The 22,424-nt window shown below is 38.7% G+C and overlaps 1 protein-coding gene and 1 long non-coding RNA gene across 2 annotated transcripts; one reads left to right on the top strand and one right to left on the bottom strand.

Moving 5' to 3' along the window:
- Positions 1 to 547: 547 nt before the first annotated feature.
- Positions 548 to 21,277, bottom strand: atp6v1c2 (ATPase H+ transporting V1 subunit C2). Its single transcript, XM_059519723.1, has 13 exons — positions 21,152 to 21,277; positions 13,666 to 13,733; positions 10,833 to 10,897; positions 10,520 to 10,582; positions 9,933 to 10,027; positions 9,731 to 9,822; positions 6,702 to 6,800; positions 6,546 to 6,614; positions 5,843 to 5,935; positions 5,399 to 5,486; positions 4,595 to 4,692; positions 4,374 to 4,503; positions 548 to 790 (listed from the first exon to the last, which is right to left on the bottom strand). Exons 1-13 carry the CDS (start codon positions 21,275 to 21,277, stop codon positions 695 to 697), a joined length of 1,182 nt encoding a protein of 393 aa, XP_059375706.1. The 3' UTR covers positions 548 to 694.
- On the top strand, positions 12,867 to 13,491 carry LOC132112140 (uncharacterized). The gene is made up of 2 exons (XR_009424900.1): positions 12,867 to 13,242; positions 13,431 to 13,491. It is a non-coding gene; the product is annotated as an uncharacterized LOC132112140 (long non-coding RNA).
- Positions 21,278 to 22,424: the final 1,147 nt, after the last annotated feature.

The following is a 22,424-nucleotide window of genomic DNA, read 5'->3' as shown; positions in this document are numbered from 1 at the left end:
TGTCATTGCACAACCATACCATGGGTACAGTATGTATTATGTTTAGCCCACAACCACGAACTTTCAGGACACCTAGGTGTTAGGAAGATCTTGAAACCTCATAACCTCTTGAAACACTTATTTTGGCCAGGAATGAAATCCTCTGTGTCACAGTATTGTCGTGTATGTCATTCTTGCAAAACTGTGTTAAATTAGCTATTTGAAAAGCTTGTGATAGACTGTGTGGGACCTTTGCCTAAGACTAAGTCTAGACATGTGCATTAGTTCAGAATAAAACTGTCAGAGCAGCAATTGAAAACACATTTACTACAACCATAATGTTTTGAAATGATTACAGTTTAATTACAAAATTAAAGTTTACCTACCCTGTCTATTTACATTCTGTACTCTGGGTTATACATCGGAGTCTTGTAATTAGACACTTATTGTAATTAGAAAGCCTTATTAAAATTGATCGGGCATTAGAAGTGAAAATACATGAAAATATAACATTGGGGTAAGTGTTACAACTAAACTGTAATGCAGATGATTCTGTATTGGGCAACAAAAATAGTAATTTGCATAGTAACCAGCCGTTTTCAAATAAATGTATCTGTCTTCACAAGGTTTAGGCCATAAAAAAGTTCACACTCAGTAACCAATGTATTCCATCTGTTTGTAAGGGTGCCAAATAACTTTATTCTGTGATTTAGCATTAACTTGGATCCACCAAATGAATTTTGATAGGATAAAAGATGTAGGAGAAATATTCCTGCTGGCCACTGCTTCCATCTGGGATATCAAGCCCCACCTAGAAAGAATAACAGCAAGAAAACAAAATCTTCACTTCCTGGGAAAATGCTGGAAACTTTTAAAAGAAATAAAACGTTGCTGCAATCAGGCACGTCTCTGACTCTGACTGCTGTCATCTTGTGTTTGAATGCTTAAATTTTGGGAATGCAATCCTGTTAGTAAGTTCTGGGAGGTAATTATACCAAATCATTTTGATTGCAGACTTTGGCTCAGGCATTTCAGACTGACTAAAAATGTAAGATGGGGTGCAAAGGGATTGCTCCTCTGGTTAATCTGGTTATCTAATTATTTGATCTGTTGAGGCAAAGTCACATGAGGTTTTTTGTTGAGCATCAGAAAATTTATTCAGTAATTTGTTATTAGGCATATTCATTTTCAGCATAGTTTATCTGCATGTTTTCTAACTGAATAAAAAATAGCCACCTCAACTGCAATGTGCATTCATTTCTTATGCACATTTTAAGATTTTATGATCATTTTTTTAATGCAATATCCCGAAGTTCATATAAAAAAAATGTGTATGGAAACACCTTGCCATGCTACAGGTCAGAAGAAGATTCAAAATAACAAGTCTTTTTTAAATCTAAAAAATAAATGCAGGCCCAACAGATAAAGAATGCGAAAGACTTGACTTGCACAAACAATATCAGACAAATGAAGAATGCACAAGGAGTGCACAACTTAAATACACAGTGATGAATAACTAATAATGAACAGCTGTGATGACAGAGATAATAAAAATGGAAACAGAATAGTGGCAGGTAACTAAGATAGAGGAAAAAAAGGAAACTGACTGTGTACAAGCTAAGGCTGTGTTCCACTCCACTTTTAGTCATACACTCACAAATTTCCCTAAATACTTCCCCTCGGGGGAATCCCCGCCGCCCTTTTGAGGTGCGTTCCACATCCCAAAGTGGACAGGGCAAGTTTATATGGACAGACCCTTGACCCCTCGATTTTGACAGAGGGAGCGAGTCTTTTTCATATGCACACTTCGGGCAGATCCATAGGTCACAATGCAACACGATTATTACGTCATCAGAGATTGCATTTTATTTATCCCCACCCCAAACAACTCTAGAATATATAAATAATTTATTTTATTTTTGTATTACTTTTATATCAGTCAGGCATACCTATACATATAGAATGCTGCACCAAACCAATTTGTAAGGGGAAAATGTAAACAATAAGCCAACTGAATAGCTGATTCTAACTGATCAAGGGCTTGGGGTCTTCCAGTTCAGCCCATTGCAAGGGTTCCCCCAGAAGTGGGCACTCATGCATGTAATCAATGACGTACATCCGAGTAAACAAGACAGAGGGAGTTTGCAAGTGAAGGGCATAAAAAACAAAGTGGAACACAGCCTTAAATTCCATGAAACTGAAACCAAGAAAGACTAAAACTAAACATAAGGCCACAACAAATTTCCTTTTAGGACAGTAAAGTACTACTACTACTACTACTAAACTACTACTAATAATACTACATAACTGTGACACAGCTAATGTGAATAAACAGCTCAAGAAGTTTCTCATACCAAAACAACAATTTCTGATTGTACAACCCGAATTCCGGAAAAGTTGGGACGTTTTTTAAATTTTAATAAAATGAAAACTAAAGGAATTTCAAATCACATGAGCCAATATTTTATTCACAATAGAACATAGATAACGTAGCAAATGTTTAAACTGAGAAATGTTACACTTTTATCCACTTAATTAGCTCATTTAAAATTGAATGCCTGCTACAGGTCTCAAAAAAGTTTGCACGGGGGGCAACAAATGGCTAAAAAAGCAAGCAGTTTTGAAAAGATTCAGCTGGGAGAACATCTAGTGATTAATTAAGTTAATTGATATCAGGTCTGTAACATGATTAGCTATAAAAGCTTTGTCTTAGAGAAGCAGAGTCTCTCAGAAGTAAAGATGGGCAGAGGCTCTCCAATCTGTGAAAGACTGCGTAAAAAAATTGTGGAAAACTTTAAAAACAATGTTCCTCAACGTCAAATTGCAAAGGCTTTGCAAATCTCATCATCTACAGTGCATAACATCATCAAAAGATTCAGAGAAACTGAGAAAATCTCTGTGCGTAAGGGACAAGGCCGGAGACCTTTATTGGATGCCCGTGGTCTTCGGGCTCTCAGACGACACTGCATCACTCATCGGCATGATTGTGTCAATGACATTACTAAATGGGCCCAGGAATACTTTCAGAAACCACTGTCGGTAAACACAATCCGCCGTGCCATCAGCAGATGCCAACTAAAGCTCTATCATGCAAAAAGGAAGCCATATGTGAACATGGTCCAGAAGCGCCGTCGTGTCCTGTGGGCCAAGGCTCATTTAAAATGGACTATTTCAAAGTGGAATAGTGTTTTATGGTCAGACGAGTCCAAATTTGACATTCTTGTTGGAAATCACGGACGCCGTGTCCTCCGGGCTAAAGAGGAGGGAGACCTTCCAGCATGTTATCAGCGTTCAGTTCAAAAGCCAGCATCTCTGATGGTATGGGGGTGCATAAGTGCATACTGTATGGGCAGCTTGCATGTTTTGGAAGGCTCTGTGAATGCTGAAAGGTATATAAAGGTTTTAGAGCAACATATGCTTCCCTCCAAACAACGTCTATTTCAGGGAAGGCCTTGTTTATTTCAGCAGGACAATGCAAAACCACATACTGCAGCTATAACAACAGCATGGCTTCGTCGTAGAAGAGTCCGGGTGCTAACCTGGCCTGCCTGCAGTCCAGATCTTTCGCCTATAGAGAACATTTGGCGCATCATTAAACGAAAAATACGTCAAAGACGACCACGAACTCTTCAGCAGCTGGAAATCTATATAAGGCAAGAATGGGACCAAATTCCAACAGCAAAACTCCAGCAACTCATAGCCTCAATGCCCAGACGTCTTCAAACTGTTTTGAAAAGAAAAGGAGATGCTACACCATGGTAAACATGCCCCGTCCCAACTATTTTGAGACCTGTAGCAGAAATCAAAATTGAAATGAGCTCATTTTGTGCATAAAATTGTAAACTTTCTCAGTTTAAACATTTGCTATGTTATCTATGTTCTATTGTGAATAAAATATTGGCTCATGTGATTTGAAAGTCTTTTAGTTTTCATTTTATTAAAATTTAAAAAACGTCCCAACTTTTCCGGAATTCGGGTTGTACTTCACACAAAGCTTTTTGAAATTTAGCTCATATGGACTAGAGTTATATTTTTGAGGTATTTCTAGGTGTAATTTTTGAAGCATTTCAGTCCCCATTCATGACAAAAGAGCGAGTAGCAGGCCTGTAATTCTTTGGAATTTCTCCTTTCATGTTTTATGGATGAATTAAAAAGTCACACAACTTTGAAATGGCAGGATAATAAATACATGCTGGTATGTAACTACACCATCTGCCGTTAAATAACGTTTTTTCCATTGATGGCTATTAAAAAAAATCTCCATATGCATATGCAAACAACATTTAAATAGCATCATTTAAATATTTCTTATATTATAATAGTGCCTGTCTTTTAATCATTTGTTGCTCTGGAAATGGGAATTCAGGTACAAAAAGAGAGGGGGAAAATCGTACATCTGGTTTACCGGTCACCGCTGCTGGGTCGAGGTGTTTGAATAAAGAGCTGAGTTGCTGCCTAAGCTGCTTTCTATTCTTCTTACCGGGCTGTAGCAAAATAGCTTGGAAACTGACCGGCAGACCATACCTAACCAACAGCAGAGAGATTGCAGTGAGTTTTGTGTTTATCATTTATATTAATGATTTATTTAATTTGCTTATTCAATCGGTATTTTTACCTTAGAACTGACTCAACAAATGTACGGAGGACCTTGATGTGAATCCAGGCCACAAAGATCTCACTGAAGTTCACCTTTAGCCAACACACAAATGTTCTCTGTTGGGACAAACAAGCACACTGTTATCATTGCACTAATTCTTGAGACATTAAATAAAACTTTTACTGGCCATTAATTTGAATATAGCATGTATATTGTCTATTTTTTCAACTTAATCTCTCACTTTCCCCACAAAAGGTTCCTCTCACAAGCCCATTATTATTTCTCTATTTTAAGTTGTTTAAAAATTAATTCAGACAAACTGGAATATTACTTTGTATATATAAGATCAACAGTAGAGCCTATTAGAAGTAACAACAACAAATAAAATAAAAATTGCATGCATAAAATGCGTAAAATGGAAAATGTGGTGATTTTTGTCAAACTGTAAAATTTTCTGTATTGACAAATTGAAGCTGAAAATCATGGTTAGACAACATCCTGTAGTCTCGTCATTCTTAAGTATAGTATACTAAAGCTTTAGATTTTAAAGTTTGTTTCATTAATATTCTATATGACAGTACACGTGTTTTTATCAGACACTGTTGGTGACAAACAATAAATAAATAAAATAAAATAAAAAAGTGTGAAAATGGAAAAGCAGGAGGTTGCATCTAAGAATTATTGATGAGAAATGTTTATTTGATCAGTTCTGTGGTCTGTTTTGTCTCAGTAACCAGTGCATAATAAAGAACTTTAAATGAATAATGTTAAGTGTCTATATTATGAAAAGGAATAGGCTCTCAGTCATTAAGATTTACTTACACACAGTTCCTTCTTATTCAAAGTGAGACGGCTCATCTCTTGCATTTGTTTCTCGCCTTCATCCAGGTTGTATTCCCGCACTGTAAACCTGTTGGCCACCACATTTAATTATTAAGCCTAAATAATTACAGAGGCATGCCAACCCTTAAAAGAAAGAGCACATAATTGCATTGACTATGTACTTGTAGTGTACTTAAACTCTTAAAAGTATATATATAACAAAAAAGGTTTAAAAGCTGTCATGGGGCACTATACATTTCAAAAAAGGTATTAATATGTACCATTCAGGTTTGAATATGTACAGTTACTACCTTGCACCCTTTAAAAGGTAAATAAGGTAAGTGTGCCTTTTTAAAGGGTACTTTTTTTCCTGAGAGTGTACTTGCAGATATATGAAATATTTTTTTGCAAGGTAGTTTAGTAAAAATTGGAGAGTAAGCTTACGTGTGCTTTTTGGCATTGGTTTTGAATTCGGCAGTGACATTCTTAAACAGCGTTACTGTGAAAATCCCTGCATTTACATCCTCAATCAACTTCCTGTTATACAAACAGAAACATTGTTATTATGCTTTGAAAAAAAATATGCAAAAGAGGCAAACTGAAAATGTCCATCATGGTTTGGTTGATATGTATGAAACAGAAACACAATACACAGAGCCAATGAGTTAGAAACCATCTCCCAGACTACAGCCATAATACAGCCGGATTAGCCTTCTACTACATGGTTAAAGCAAGAGATGTAGGATTAAATTTGGACAGTCAAAACAACAGCCTTTTGATCACTGAATTTTCATGAGCTTTCCAGTTGTTCGTCATAGCTAAATAAAAATATCTTAATAGTATTTGGGAGTAATTATACGGGTGGATTTCCAGATATCAATGATCAACTAATTAATACATTTAAATTAAATAAAAAAAATCTAAATTAAATTTATGCATTTAACAGACGCTTTTATCCAAAGCGACTTACAGTGCATTCAGGCTATCAATTTTTACCTATCATGTGTTCCCAGGCAATCGAACCCCTAACCATGCACTTCATAGCGCAATGCTCTACAACTTGAGCTACAGGAACACTTAAACAACATTTAAACAATTAAAATTATTATTTTCTGATTTTACTCAATAAACATGCATGGGGACCAACCGGCTGGAACGAGGAACCACAAACTTTGACATCGACTCATATGTCCTCTCCCATAAAGCATATGCCGTTCTATAAAGATGATGTTACAAATAGATTCAGAAAAATGTTTGATCAATAATATGTTAGTTAAGATTTGCTCTTAGAGTTCTCACTGACCTGGGCACCACAACTAGCAGGGTTGTGAGGTACTCTGAATTTAAAACCAAGTCCTCCCTTTTCACAATATTGGTCAATGCACGGGTCTGCAAGCTTCCCCTGGTTAAGTACAGCAGTAGTGATGGTTATTAAGTATTCTTTGAATCTCACGTAAATGTCCATGGTCACATTTAAAAAAACTAAGAATCTTATTTAAAATTTGTACATTTAAGGAGGAAATGTACGGAGCACCTAAGGGGACATGGTGATTGGAAAAGTTTAAATTGGAGGAAATGTATGTTTCAATGCTTTTGTGTTCCCAAGAAACTGCATTCACTCAAATTTTGCAAAAAAAATTATTTCCTTTCGAAGTGGAACTTCCGGACTTGATGCTATGGGGAACACCATCAGCATGACTAGTGTCTGAACCCATTTAGCAAACATGTCAATTCATAGGCGAAACACAGACTTTGTTTGCCTAAAGGTCTCAAGGGAATGGGAGGCTCAATGCATTCATCATAAGAGGCTCTGTTATTCCTTTAATCTCTTTTGGTGTTTGCACAACGCAAACATAATTTTTGATGCATTCGCTGGTGGGAAGCTCAACTCATGCTTGAATCTCTCCTGAAGGATGAGAACAGAGCATCTGCAGCAGGACACGATCGATTGTGGGGCTTGTAGGCCAGGTTTAAGGAAAAGTCTGACAGTATTTCTCCTTTTTGGGCTAGCTCTGATTTCATGTTGGTTCTAACCTGACTGATTAAATGTGGTGTTTCTAATTCTGAGGAATTCGATGCAGAGAGAGTTCAGGCAGGTTTTAATTAATAATCCACCTACTTCACTCCACAAATTTGCCAGCCTTCTCAAAACCCATTGAGTCCCTGTAAATCCAGCACCCAAACCTCCTAGATGGGAGCAACCAAAGGAAAGGCAGGCAGCCAAGATCAACCCTGATTTAAATGAAGGCACTTCTCCAGGACCTGCTATAAATTCTCTACTATGTTAGGATCTAAAGTAGAATTGTTTGTGGATGGTTGCTTGGTAGAAAACCTTTAAAGGCAGTGTTGCAGGGTTAATTTTTTAATGAATTTGTGCAATTTGCTTGTTGGTACTAAACATTTAAACTGTTATCCATTGTATTTTATGTTGTTGGGTATCACAAAACGGAATATAATACGAAAAAGTAGGTACTATCTTACAGCGGTCTCCTTTCCCCCACAATGCATTGCATCACGTCACGTTGGGGAGAGAATTTACCAAAGCCCGCCTTGAGAGCATTGAGAGTGACTAGAGAGACGAGTAGTAGATGAGAGTATTCAGATAGCGCAGATTATAGATAAATAGATGGATACATAGATATAGATAGATAGATAGATAGATAGATAGATAGATAGATAGATAGATAGATAGATAGATAGATAGATAGATAGATAGATAGACTACATATATAGATAGATAGATAGACAGACAGACAGACAGATAGATAGATATCGACCAACAGCGACCCAAACGCACTCACTTCCCTACAGCTAATGCTAAATGCTGATGCTAAACGATAGCAACTGACCAGGACACTTCACCAACTCTCCACTCATTCTCCTCGGACCATGCAATTAAATAGCTTGGACGAACATCAGTTCTTGGCAATTCCTCATTTGCCCTCTCACGTCTGGCAGGTTCAAAATTACACAGTAGCAGGTCATCATACATGTTGGCTCTTGCCACCTCTTCCTCATCCCTGTCAGTCGCTATAGTTCTGATGCTGCGTTCCAGGCAGGTTTTTTGAGCTCTGGATGATGATTAGATTCACTGTTTTGGATTGCTGCATTTAATCTGTGAAAGAACATTCAGAATGATATGTTCAGTGTGTGATGAAGTAAACATTAATAGCACATGCAGCTGCTGCAGCAGCGGCAGCCTCCCCCAGGTCCTAATGCTTGTTCAGTAAGGAGTTTTAATCTGTACGGGCATTGTTGGCCTACTTCTAATTAAATTAAAAGAAAGATAGCCCACACAAATAACATTTAGACTGTGTTTCAGATTTTTTTTTTTAAATCATAAGCTCTAAAAGATTTTCAGAATTTTTCAGAATTTATTATGCTTTAGACAATCTACAAATGTTAAATCTTAAAATAAAATGTTAAAGTTAACACTGCATCTTCCTGGGGGAATAAAATGCTGTGATTAATATATGGTATATGATTTATATAATTTCTGCACAGGTGTTGTTTCCAAACAAAAGGAAATATATCTGTATTGGTATCGGTATTGACCAAAATTAGTTAAAAAATATCTGCATATCGGATATCGGCAAAATCCAATATTGTGCATCCCTATTAGTTGTCCATAGCGTTAACTCCAGACATAGCATTGAAGTTCAGCTTTAAAATGTAATGGCTAGGTTTTGACATTAACCTTTGTTCCCTGAGAAGGGGAACAAGTGTTGGTTCCTAGTTGCCATGCATTGGGTTTTCTCCTTTAGACAAAAGAGTTGATGACATGTTTTGCTGGCCCCCTTTTATGCTCCGTCATAAACTGCCTTCAGCCAGTGAATTGGCATGTTTGCTAGACATGCTCAGTCACCATTCGTGCTAACAGCATTCGTTATAGTGTCAACTCCAAACACCTAATCTTGTTCCCCTTCTCAAGAAGCCATGGTTACAGTCATAACCTAGACATTCGCTCCCAAACTCTTGAGACCTGAGAAACTTTGCAATTCACTCTCATAACCTTTTGGTAAACTTTTTGAGAAACAAAAGCATTGATATAATTTTTCCCCCTACAGTTTATTATTATTATTATTATTAATGTCACAAAGGTTTTGTGAGTGAAGAACATTTCTTAAGTGAATGCAATTGTTTCTTGGGAGAACACTAAAGCATTGAAATATAATTTTTCCTTCAGTCTAATTTTTCCTATCAATATTTCTCTTTAGGAGCTCTCACAAAATGGATTGAAGAGTCATGAAAAAAAAGGTCCTAAAATAGACTTCATTATGGAAAATTATATCATTTTGGAAAATATCCTACTTTTATATAAAAAAAACTCACTCAGTTTTTCTCTCAAAGCTTTGAATACTGGCGTTCACATGACTGTAAGCAGCCCTGCGTGATTTCAGCTCGATGTCCACCTGAGAAACTTGCTAGCAAACACATACATCCACCCACACAGACAAACATTTATACAATAGAACATATATATTGAAACAAATTGTTGTTATTGTTTAAAAAGTGTTTTGTATAAGGTGTATACTTTGGAGATTATGTCAGTGAGGCCTTTCAGAGGCTGTGCAGTGGGGTATTTCGCTCTGTCCCATTGAAACCTGGTCACATATGTTGCCAAATCCACTGTAACATCAAGAAACACTGAATCAAAAAGCAGTAAACTGTAAGTGAATGCTGTAAGCTAAACAGCAGCGTAATGACAACAGCAGGCAGATAAAGTAATTTCTCATTTACTAATCAGAATCTCCTTTAATGATTTGTGTGGAAGGAAAACCAAACCCCAAAGTGCACCTATAAACTACTAAAATTAAACTTCCTTTCACTTAGTGTGGAATCAATTAGTAAGTTTACCTGATTATGAAAAAACTTCCCTTGCAAAAAAGTACACTTTAGTGTTTTTGACATACTTTTAAAAAGAGCCACTTTGACCCACTTAACTGGACTTAAATACATCTTCATATGTAATTTCATAATTTCATAGTTTTTATAAAAAAGCACATTTGATAATTCAGTGCACTTCATTTTCACAAGGGTTGAAAGATATGATTATAACTCTATACCAATAAGGTTGGTTCTTGCTCAGAAATTTACAGTAGCTTGCAAATTCTAGCATACCTTGTATAGTCTGGAAGTACGATTTCTGTGTTGACTGATGATCTTTCTGATGAGTCCTGTGCTCTGCTGATAATATTAATAAAGCATTACTAAGAATTTTGATTAACAATCAAAGAAATGAAATAACCGTGCAAGGCAATGATCATTTGCATAGTAACACTTCCATCAAGCCATGATTATGTCACATGTAACTTGATCTCGCAGTAAACATGGCCCGGCTCAGAGGAGGTGGCCTTCTGCTAATGAGTTCTTCTCTGCTTTCTTATGGAACAGGTTTAACGGTTACAGAGGAGTGCTCCCCACATTCACTCACCTCCGTTCACCAGCATGCTGTCTTCCATCACCTCAGCCAAACACTGAGAGGTCTGACGCATCACACTGTGTTATAGTGGTGCAAGAGAAGGCAGAAGATTGTTTAAGGGCCTATTCCTGAACATTAGTTAATGTACAGTGTATTATGAACTGACACTTTTTACAGCATTTAATTATATTTTTATTTGATCAATTTTGTGAACAAGACATGTCCATAATTGTATTGAATATGCACATGTAGTGTACATCAGATTTAAAAAGTATATTTAATTTTAAGTTAAACTATAATACATTTTCATTTAGATGGAAATGACATGCAATTAAGTGTCAGTGTTATTTTCATTAACTAAAACTAAAACCATAAAATTGCAATAGTTTAAATAAAATAATGTTAACTGAAATTATATATATATATATATATATATATATACATCAACTTACAATTATTTTATTTCAGCAAGTTGCAGAAGCAACATATCTCATCTTAGTTTAGCTTAAGTTGAAGGACTAAAATAACTGAAACTAAATAAACTAAAAACTCAAACATTAAATGAAATTTACATGAAAACATCAAATATAAAAATGAAATCTAATTCAAAATAACACCGGTCTGAAAACATTACGTTCAGTTCAGTCTTAACTGTATTATTTTAAAGTGTATTATTTTCATAATACGTAGTTATTTTTAAGTATGCTAAAGTATTTTTTTTTTAATCTGATTAAAAATATAATATACAATACTGTTTGAATCCTTATATTCAGTGATCTTGGAGTGGCAAAATACCTCTCATCCAGGATAATGATAATTAAGCATTAAAACCACACTGATATTCACACTTAGAGCTATGAAGGTCAACCCAGCACCTGAACTCAGTGCAACCTTGTTTGGAAGTCAAATGAATGGATACTGTAGACTGAAAAGAGAGAAAGGAGTAAAAGAGAGGGCAGTTTCCACAACACATAAACACTGCAGCTGAGACGGGAAGACTCATGTCAGCTGGCACCTGAAACTGGACTCGGCTGGATTGAGTGACTCGCTGAAAATTGTATTAGAGCAGCTTGAGAGTTTTCCCATAAACACACATAGGTAAACGTGCTATAGAACACATCAGTTTCATCTATAAGCTAGTCCTTACTGGTAATACAGAAAGAAAATATATTAATGTGACACAAATATATTATTGGAGATATAGAGTATGGAGGGATTATTGGGTCAGATTATAAACTAAAAGTCTAAAACTAAAAATCTAAATTTGAAGTCCCAGTCAAAAATTAATGTGGTATTTAGGATTGGGCATTTGGTATTTAGGATTGGGCATTTGGGGATTTAGGATTGGGAATTTGGTATTTAGGATTGGCCATTTAATCATTTAGCCATTTAGGATTGAGGATTGGGGATTTATGATTGGGCATTTGAAGATTGAGGATTGGGTATTTGCGGATTGAGTAGTGTATGCAAATTAGGAGGCGTGGGCCAATTACTGGAGGCTAGATTTGAAATGGCTGGTGCGCAGAGGCACCTTATAGATAGCAGAGGGAGCTCCCAGTGCTAAGGAGCACACTGTAGTGAAACCAAACGGAGTGAGTGAGCGGCTTGAGCGAGAACTGTGTGATAACTTCAATTTAATGACAGCTTCGTAACATTTGTGGCCTCAAACACAAAGTCACCAGTGAAATGAGTGCTATCGGTCTGACGACGAGAAAGCAGCAGACAGTGCAGCAGGCAAGATGCTAACATTAGCTACTAGTTATATAAGCTGATATTGCTAACATGCTTTAGTAGGGTATTATTAAACTGTGGTTAACCCCTCTGACATTAGTAGATACACTCCTTTCACATTGCCACAGAGCCAGGGTCATGACGATTACTTTTTTTTTTTGTATTAACATTTGCTTTTCTGTCTATTATTTTATATAGCAAACTTTAAGTGATTGGGAACACATCACCTAAAAATATTCCATTATTAGCATCATACTCTGAGAATAACTTAAAGTAACTCTGGTTGCAGTTGTAAACTAGAAACCTATTGTAGATGACCACTAGCAGTGTTTTATTATGAGTATCCTGTTTCATACTATTATTTCATGGGACTTTTATTTTGACATCATGCTATCTGCATGGGGGACTAATTTCTCCGCGCTCACACTCTTTCAAATTAAAAGAAACTCAGGAAGGCACGAGAAGGTACTTTGCAAGACGATGCATGTTTAAAGTCAGAGATTGGAAAATATTACTTTAATCTTCAACTAAAGTGTTCCTTGAAGTTTTATACCACTGTGCTTGATTTGTTTTGGCAGTAATAACTTGAGAATAATTCATGAAGTTGCTAGCTATCTCGTTCAAGTTAAGTTAATGGCGGCATCCTTCCCTGGATCACCACTCTCTAGCACCCTTTGATATGCGGAGCGAGGTATGATTGTAATATACCATTTCATATGTATTCATTTCATACGTTCATGTAAATGGTAATGAGATTCATTTCACATGATGGCTATTGCCTGTTGTGCTGTTATAAATGTGATTCTAGCTTGCTAAAGTGCATTTGTCAAATGATTATTTTGTATCTGTCTAAATTGCCTTTGCTATTTGTCTTTTAAGTTTTCACGGTGTTGGTGCTATGCACACTCGTCTGAATTAAAGTACACCCGTATGGAAACACTCCCAAGCCTGTTTATTCAAAGTTGAAGGGCTGCTACACCTATAATAATTAGGACAATGGTGGGCCTATTATTGTTGCAATGTATTATAATATTGAAAGTAGTTAGCTAATAAACACATGTTGTTTTTGTATTTAGATACAAACAAATCTTATATCCAATAAAACCGTTCTTACCCCTCTGTATAGGAGTCCAGTCGGGACAGGTCATCAGAGACCTCCAGCAGCACATCCAGCGTTCCTACCTTCACAAACATTACAAAACGTTACAAGAGCAACAGCAATGGCATTATAGACAAATCAATCATAAAAAAAGAATCCAGTTCTTTTTTGAACAGTCTCTCTCACCACCTATCTCTCAAATGGACCACTTACACTCTATCTACAATCTCAATTAGGAGTGTCAATGTACCACTTGAGAGACAGGTGGCGGTAATGAACTTATAAGTCTGCGATCCGCCATAAAGCAAGAAGAAGAAGAAGTAGAGGACGCCTCATGCACCTGCTGCTGAGAACACGTTCAGCAGAGTTCTAACAGTTTGCACATTGCATGAATCAATGCAGTGCAAAATTATTTTTGTATGTTTTAGCTGTGAATCCCATCCACTTACATCATAAGACTGACAGACTACAACAGTTTAAAAATCTCAGTTTGTGTTCTACTGAAGAAACAAAGGGACCTACATCTTGGATGTCCTGGGGGTAAGCAGATAAACATCACATTTTCATTTTTGGGTGAACTATCCCTTTAACACATTATGGGAAAACTCTTGTTAACTCTGATACTGAAGTCTTATCTGTTCATGTTTGTGTAGCTGCAAGAAACAATGAAGATTCAACCCTCCAAAATGGTTATAAAAGTTGGCTCAGTGCATCATTTTGTTAGAACTTTTCTCCTTCAGGTGATGAAGTTCATCTCCTCGCTGGACTCTGAAGCAAGAAGCTGAATGCAAGTCGATGACTGTCACTTCAGTCAAAACTAAGATTCTGACATTATGGCCCTCAGAGCTTACTTATATAGCAGTTGGCTCCACCCCTTTTGGCGGGTTGAAGGACCATTAGTTGGAGCAGCTACTATATGAACGAGATCAAATCAGACTTCAGAATCAGAGAAAATAGGAGTTTCCCCATAGAGTGTTAACGCAATGCTCATTCCCTTATCTCAGGGAATGTACTCGGTTACTAACGTAACCTTGGTACACTGAAATACGTGAACAAGTACTGCGTCGAAGACACTATAGGAAAAACTCCTTTTTTCTCCTGAACTGAAGCCTTAGTCAATCACGCATTCAAACTGCACGTCCATCGGTTCATGCAGTGTATAGAAACTAACCAATGGCTCGGCAGCAGTGCTGCACAAACCTACTTCAACTGAAGCGACGACTGAGTTGTGGAGACTTTTAACATGGCAAGGAATGCAGTACTCGTTCCCGTATTTCATTGAACCGAGGTTACATTAGTAACCGAGTACATTCCCTTTCAATACTTCACTTGTTCTGCGTCGAAGACACTACAGGAACCCAGTTCAATCATGCCGTGCTAAGAAGGAGGAACGACCAATGCAATCATACTTGATTTATGATACCAAGATATGACAATAGCAACTACGAGCAGAATAAGCTCAGTGAGGTTATATCTGGCCTAGCTTGATCGTCCCATGCTCGTATCACCTCGGTACCTAAGGGAACGAGTGCACACGAGCAGATTTTGAGTCTTGGGCAAAGAATGGCCAAGAGCATGAGACTGAGGAACAAAAGGTGACCTTACACAGAAAGTACCCTAGCTTGAAGTGCCGGGAGGTCTAGATTATAATGATATCTAGATTATGTCCACAATCCACTTAGAAAGCCTTTGCTTTGAGACCAGCAACCCTTTGGTGCGGTTTCCAAAGCATACAAAGAGCTGTTCTAATCGCCTTATTGGTGCAGAGTGCTCCATTTAGAGTTTTAGTGCCTTTACAGGGCATAGTAGATTCAGCTCTTGATCTTCCTCAGTGTTTTGTAATGCAGAGAGAATAACCACTTCAGGATGACCTTTGAGTCGTTAGGCCTGAATTCCATGCAATTACGGCTTATCAAGAGTGCTTGTAAATCGCCCACGTGCTTAACAGATGCTAGTGCCAATAGCAGAGCGGTTTTCAGTGACAGGGCCTTCAGACTGATGGATCGTAGCGATTCAAACGCTCTTAGCACCGGGGGTAGGTCCCATGAAGGGATAGTGGGAGGGCCAAGCGGATTAAGCCTTCTGGCACCTCTCATAAATCAGATGACAAGGTCATTTTTGCCCACTGACTGGCCTGCTATAGGGGTGTGTGATGCCACTATAGTCACTACATAGACCTTGAGCGTGGAGGGGGATCGCCCCTTCTCCAAGAGCTCTTGTAAGAATGACAGTATCACTGATATGTCACATGAGGCTGGGTCTTCAACATGGTCTTCACACCATGTGGAGAACACCAATGACTGAGAGGCGTGGAGGCATCTTGTAGACGGAGCTCTAGCCTGTGAAATAGTGTCTAGCATGTGCTCGAGGAGTCCCGTAGGTTCCCGTTGAGCGACCAAAGGTGCAGAGCCCACAACTCTGGGTGAGGGTGCCAAATAGTCCATCCCACCTGAGAAAGAAGTTGGGGTACTTGGGGTATCAGAGGAATCAGAGGAAAAGCATAAAGATTGTGGTTTGGCTAGTCCTTGTCCATATCTCCCATATCTTCTGAACTGTCTGCAGGTGAAGCATCCAAGCCTTTGAGGGGACTCTGCTTCTCGAAAGCATGTCCGCACCCTGGTTCACTTTGCCCGGTAGGTTCACTGCCCTCAGGGAACCAAGATTGTTCTGGGCCCATTCCAGTAGTCGCACATTAGCCTGAAGAGTTGCCTCGATAACAGCCCGCCTTGGTGATTTATGTATGACACCACCATCAAGCTGTCTGATCTGACCAGCACATGGTGGCTCTTTAGGTCTGACAGGAAGCTCTGGCAGGCTCGCTGAACTGTGATAATCTCGAGGCAGTTGATGTGAAGCCTGTTCTCCTCTTTCGACCATTGGCACCTATTTTGAAAGAGGACGCGAGTTGCTGTAGAGACATGGTGCGCTCCTTCACCATCATTGCCGTCATTGTCCATGAGTCAAGCACTGTTCCCAGAAACGACATCCTGGGACACAGCGAACTCTTGGAAAAATTCACCACGAGTCCCAGGCATTCCAGGTGGCTGAGGAGCAGGGTTCTGTAACTCAAGGCCTCCACCTCTGACTGAGCCAGAACCAGCCAGTCCTCGAGGTAATTGAGAATGTGGATTCCCTTCTGCCTGAGAGGGGAGAGAGCCGCATCCATGCACTTTGTAAACGTGCGAGGAGCCAAAGACAGCCCGAAGGGGAGGACCCTGTACTGGTAAGCCACACCCTTGAAGGCAAATCTCAATAAGGCCATCCTTAAAAATATTTTGGTTAGGTAGGTCTATATTTTTTTTTTCAAGTTTCAATGTAAAAAAAAATGTGATGGGTGATGGTGATTACATAGGTATACATTTAAACTAATTAGCATATCGTGACGTCACTGACTGGGTCTTCAACCCGTGCTTTCGGGCGCATAATTGCAAACCTCATTTTGATGCAGGCTATATAGACCACAAACAAATTTAAATCTTTGTCAAAACATGTTTATTGCATGAATTTCAGGTGAGAAGAAAAACAAAGAGGTATTTATACTGTTTTACTTTTTCACCGCTAGGTGTCAATGCAACCTACAAATGAGAGACCGTTTACTTTGCTTTCTTGGGTTGTCACTTTTGTTTAAAAAATACTGTTTGATTTGAGAGACAAGTGTTTATTGAATCGATTGTAAAATCGATTTTGCATGTCTAAATACGTTTATAAAGTGAATAACACCAAATATAGGTAAATCCGTGGACAACAGGCAGGACGAATGTAAAGATTCAATAAATTGGTAAAGACCAATATTTCTGATGATTTATTGGCGTGAAGTTTCGTGCACAATCACAAACAGGAGTGCAACATTCTCGAAAAACAATAAGCAGAGTGGACTGCCATAATGCAAAACATTTACTGCAGGCTTCAACATGGCTATGTTTACGATTAGAAATTTCAACAACAAAAAATCGCATAGGCGATTCTAATCAGAATCTGTATCTGTATGCATGGGACTGTCTGAATACCGGCAGAATTAACATTTTTGTTTGTTAGAACATTGTGCAGAAGTATTATTTGCTGATGGTGTGTGTCAGATGCTGTAGTTGCTGTGTGACGCGTGTCAAAAAAAAAAAAAAACACTGGACGCGCTCAAAAAAAGAAAAACTGCACGTGCACGTGCTTCGAGAAAAGGACGTTAAAATCAATTTCCATTTTTGAAACTTGTGTTGGTTGGTCCAATCGATTTGTGCAATAGATTTTCGAAACATAAAGTGACAGTCGACATGGTCATGGTTTTAGACTAGACGGGAGAAGGGATGGGAAAAGATCTGGGCACAGGTTTTCCAGAACTTCGTGCCAAGTTAAAGCGGTGTTGAGTTGATTTAATGATTTAATAAATTTTTTGATGTATTATGGTGCCCGAACCCGTATGACTTTGAACAGTGACCGAGAACATTTTGTTTACTGCAGCCGCAGCCATCATTACCAAGCGCGAACCATTGACTCTGACAGTGAGTGAGAGTATGAGACGAAGCGAACGCACAGGCCATAGTGTGACATCCATGTAAACATACGTCACAGGGTTTTTTTTAAAGAAAGAACGTAGCCTTCGTTTGTATGTAGGCAGGCCTAGGCAGTTTATATATTTAAAATACTTACTAAAATATTATGAATATTATTTTATTGCTTTTGTAATAGTTGTTTGAAGAGTAAAAAAAAATTGGTCGGTCTTAATGCAAATTTACGGACTAAAAGCAATAAAATAAATAAATAAATTGAGTCTGTCCTAAATTGACAGGGTTGGTCGGGTTACGGCAAACAAGAATATTTTTAAGGATGGCCTAACGGCCTTTGATGGGGGGCTATCTGGATGTGAAAGTAAGCGTATTTCAGATCCAGTGAAAAGAACCAATCCCCTGAGCGTATTTGCAAGAGGATTTCTTTCAGTGTGATCATTCTGCAGTGCCGTCTCATGAGGGCGCGGTTCAGACATCTTAGATCGAGGATAGGGCTCAGCCCACCATCCTTCTTGGGAACTAAGAAGTACCGGCTGTAAAACCCTGCGTCGCGACGAGCTGGGGAAATGACTTCTATAGCTCTATAGCTCCTTTCACCAGCAGATTTTCTACTTTGGCATGCAGAATGTGCATGTTCTCGTTGTGCACTGAAGTGGCAACTGCCCCGCAGAAGCGTGGGGGTCATCATGGGAACTGTAAGGAGTAGTCATGATTTATTATTCCCATAAACCAATCTGACACTCCGGGAATGACTTGCCATTGTGTGGCCCGGATGAACAGGGGATGAATTAGTTTGAATGCTTATCCGCTGCACGGGGACATAGCATTTGTGAGTGGTATGAGAGGAAAACTGCTCTTTTTGTGAAAGAGTGTGTTTTTTATTTTGTGCACTATCATAGCGCTTTGCAGCAAATACAACTCCGTTGACACCTGGGACTGAACAAGGTGGACGGCAGAACACACAGGGCAGTTTGGGGGGTGGTCTGGCCGTAGCGAGACTTAGCCCCCTCCTCTTTTTTGCCTGTAGAACAGGATGATGGCAGCTGTCTTGGGCCAGGGGCCCTGGCGCTTAGGGAACTGAAACCATCTGGTGGACGAGCAAGAATGGTGTCACGGCTCAGATTTCCCAGGTTGGGCAGTGGCGGCAGCAGAGGGTGCTGGCGAGTCGGGGCTTGCTTGGGGCGACTGGGAGCAGCAGATGAGGCAAGCTTTGGCAGGAAGTGTTGCATCGCCTGTGACGACTTCTGTGCCTCAGTGAAGCGTTCGGCGAACCCTTTTTATCGCTGGTCCAAAGAGGCCTGGGGGACATCGGCGCATCCAGTAACTGGACTTTGCAGCATCCTTAATCTCCTTCAGGTTTAGCCACAGGTGGTGCTCCAGGACGACCAGGCAAGCAATCGAGTGCCCTATGGCTTGGGAAGTGCTCTTGTCCGTCGCGCTTCTCAGCTCCCTGATCGGTGCGGCGTCTGGGCCAGACTCATCTGTGGTGACGAGGAAATAAACCAGAGGGTGAGAGGAGCGAGATCACTCTCTGAAAAGAAAGCCATCCATTAGCAGAGAGAGGCGAGATTCATATTCTCGCAGTGAGAACATGAATTCTCAGCGAGCCCTGTGTCAGCGTGGGGTTTCCTCAAGCGCGCCACACACTCGCTGTGCCCGTCATCAGCATGCAGAGCGGCTCTGCACAAGCTGCAATGACAAGCCAGCACTTGCAACACACCATAGAAAAAGGCTTTTTTATAGAAACCTTTCTCTCTTTTCTCTGTCTCTCGCCGGATAACGACAGGGAAGCGAATGTTTCTGCAGCGGGAAGCCAGCAGTTGCATTCCAGTGTGAGACGAGTCAATAGCGAGCAGTTCAGTGGAGATCAGCGAAGAATTGTCATCGCTGAAGGAGAAGAAATCTGAATGCCTGTGGCGAAGCGGCCAATATATAGCCAGAGGCCCTGCCCATTCTGGCAGGCTTTTTATACACTGCATGAACCGATGGACATGCAGTTTCACTGCGTGACTGAATAAGGCTTCAGTTCTGGAGAAAAAATTAGTTTTTCCCATATTGTCTTCAACGCAGTACTAGTAAAATATTGAAAGGGAACCAAGGTTACATAAGTAACCGGAGCGTTTATCTGCCTCTCAAGTGTTGAGGTGCTTAGTTTAAGAAACACTAAGGGCTTATTATACTGCATGCCCCCCAAAAATATATATGACTTAAACCTTTGAGAGATCAAATATTTAGCCAATTTAAAGTTTTAGCATCAGAACATCTACAAAACATGAATTTCTGAGACCATTTTTCAAGAAGTGCACTCCTTATGGAGATATTTGACTGAAGGATGCAATCTAATACCTATTTTGATGCACAGACAGACAAACAGTTAAGCTCTTTTTGTATCCAATTATTCATTTGGAACAAATTGGTCACTAACTAGAGTCATGTTGCCAAGACAGAGAAATTCAAAACCAGTCACATGTTTGGTAAATGGACCTCATGCTATCCATTATCATTCTATACACACTTAAACTTCTGTTAATCAAAGTTAAAGGTGAAAAGTGTATTTTTTATGATAAGCTTCCTTTCTCACTTTCTAAAGAGTGTAACACTGTGGCTCTGTAATGCTTTCAAAACATTGTTTGAGCGGCCAGACATGTCAAATTCTGGCTCAACCAATGGCATGGGTTAGGGGAAGGACTGCCTTTTTTATCCGAACAATGGCAGACACTGTTGGGCGGTGCAGTTTCCCTACTGTTTGGGAAACCTGCTTGAAAATAATACATTTTTATTCCTTTTTGTGTTAACAAAAGCTTTTTATTAAGAACTTCAAACCCTATTTTGTACTCTATTCATGGAAAGTGTCTAAGAATAAACCTGTTTAGTTTGTTTTTCATTGTTTATTGTCCATTGATTCTTTTCCTTTACCAAAAATCAGCCTCAAACTGGCCCACAGCGAAGCACCGGAGATGCTCCAGAGAGCCCAGAAGTCTTAAAGAAGAGTGTTGTCTTACCTTCAGCTCTGGGATGTGGAATCTGGAGCTTGTGGTCTGACCGGTTTTGGCTGAGACCCGTTTGAGTTTTTCTAAAGACTGACAGGTGACTTTATCCAGAGGAACCGAAATCAACCAGAACTCCATCGTTCTCCTCACCTGTGACAGCAGTCTGTGACTTAGAAGGAGTCCAATTATGAATTCTAGTGTACGTACATTGAGCAGTCCCTGGTTTACTGACTACAGTGTCTGAGCAGATTAGGTTTCTCAGACAGACGAGCACAATTCTCATGTTCTAAAGACACTAAAGTTTCATGATGAGAGTAAATGAGGTAATAACTCATCGAGACAAGCTGAAGAAATGTCTGGGAGATCCATCTTCAAGTTTTAACAAAACTCATTATTGTGTGTGATTCAGATCAAGTATTTAATGCCATCTGTCACAGAATTGAAGTGATAATAGCCTACACATTCAGCAAACCAATTACTCAGAAGAAATTGCTTTATGTTTCTTTGTTTATATCTAATTAATGAACATTTATGTTACCTGTGGTTTATGTTTACTGTGTGTTTTGTACCGAGAGGTGTCAGAAGCTCACATACAATAGTGAATAAAAGAAGATAAAATGTAGTATTATACATTAAATAACCAGGTAAATGTAAGTGAATGAAGTATACGTGCTTCATGAGGTATGTGAGGTATGGCAGACAGGGGACTTGCTGGTAAAGCATTGTGAGAGAACAAGTGCTGTGTGCAAACATTACCTTAATAAGAGACATGCTCTTCTCACATCGCATTCCTTGATGCTGAAATTACTTCCCGACACTTTTTTAAACATCAACAATCATCATGCTTAGCATGAATGTGTTCATTGTTTCAGTGCTTAATGCATGCACCATATATATATATATATATATATATATATTTATATATATATATATATATATATATATATATATATATATATATATATATATATATATATATACACACACACACACACACACACACAGCAGGGTAGACTAATTACAAATTGTAGTCCATTACTTTATATAGATTATAGATTACACAATGAAAATGTAGTTAGTAATTTAATCTAGGTTACTCATTTTAGGTAATGTATTCTGACTACTTTTTGGATTACTTTTAGATTACAATTTTATCTAACGTTTATTAAACTTAGCATTTAACATACCATATTGATAGAAAAAGGAAAAAGGAAAAAAATATATATATTCCTATTTTGATATCAACATTATCAGGGTTTGCCAAACTGGGCTTAATCTAAGAGTT

The sequence above is a fragment of the Carassius carassius genome, chromosome 31 (assembly GCF_963082965.1).
Source record: "Carassius carassius chromosome 31, fCarCar2.1, whole genome shotgun sequence".
NCBI lineage: Eukaryota > Metazoa > Chordata > Actinopteri > Cypriniformes > Cyprinidae > Carassius > Carassius carassius.
Note: the sequence above shows the minus strand (reverse complement) of the source record. Positions and strands in the feature narration are given on the sequence as shown.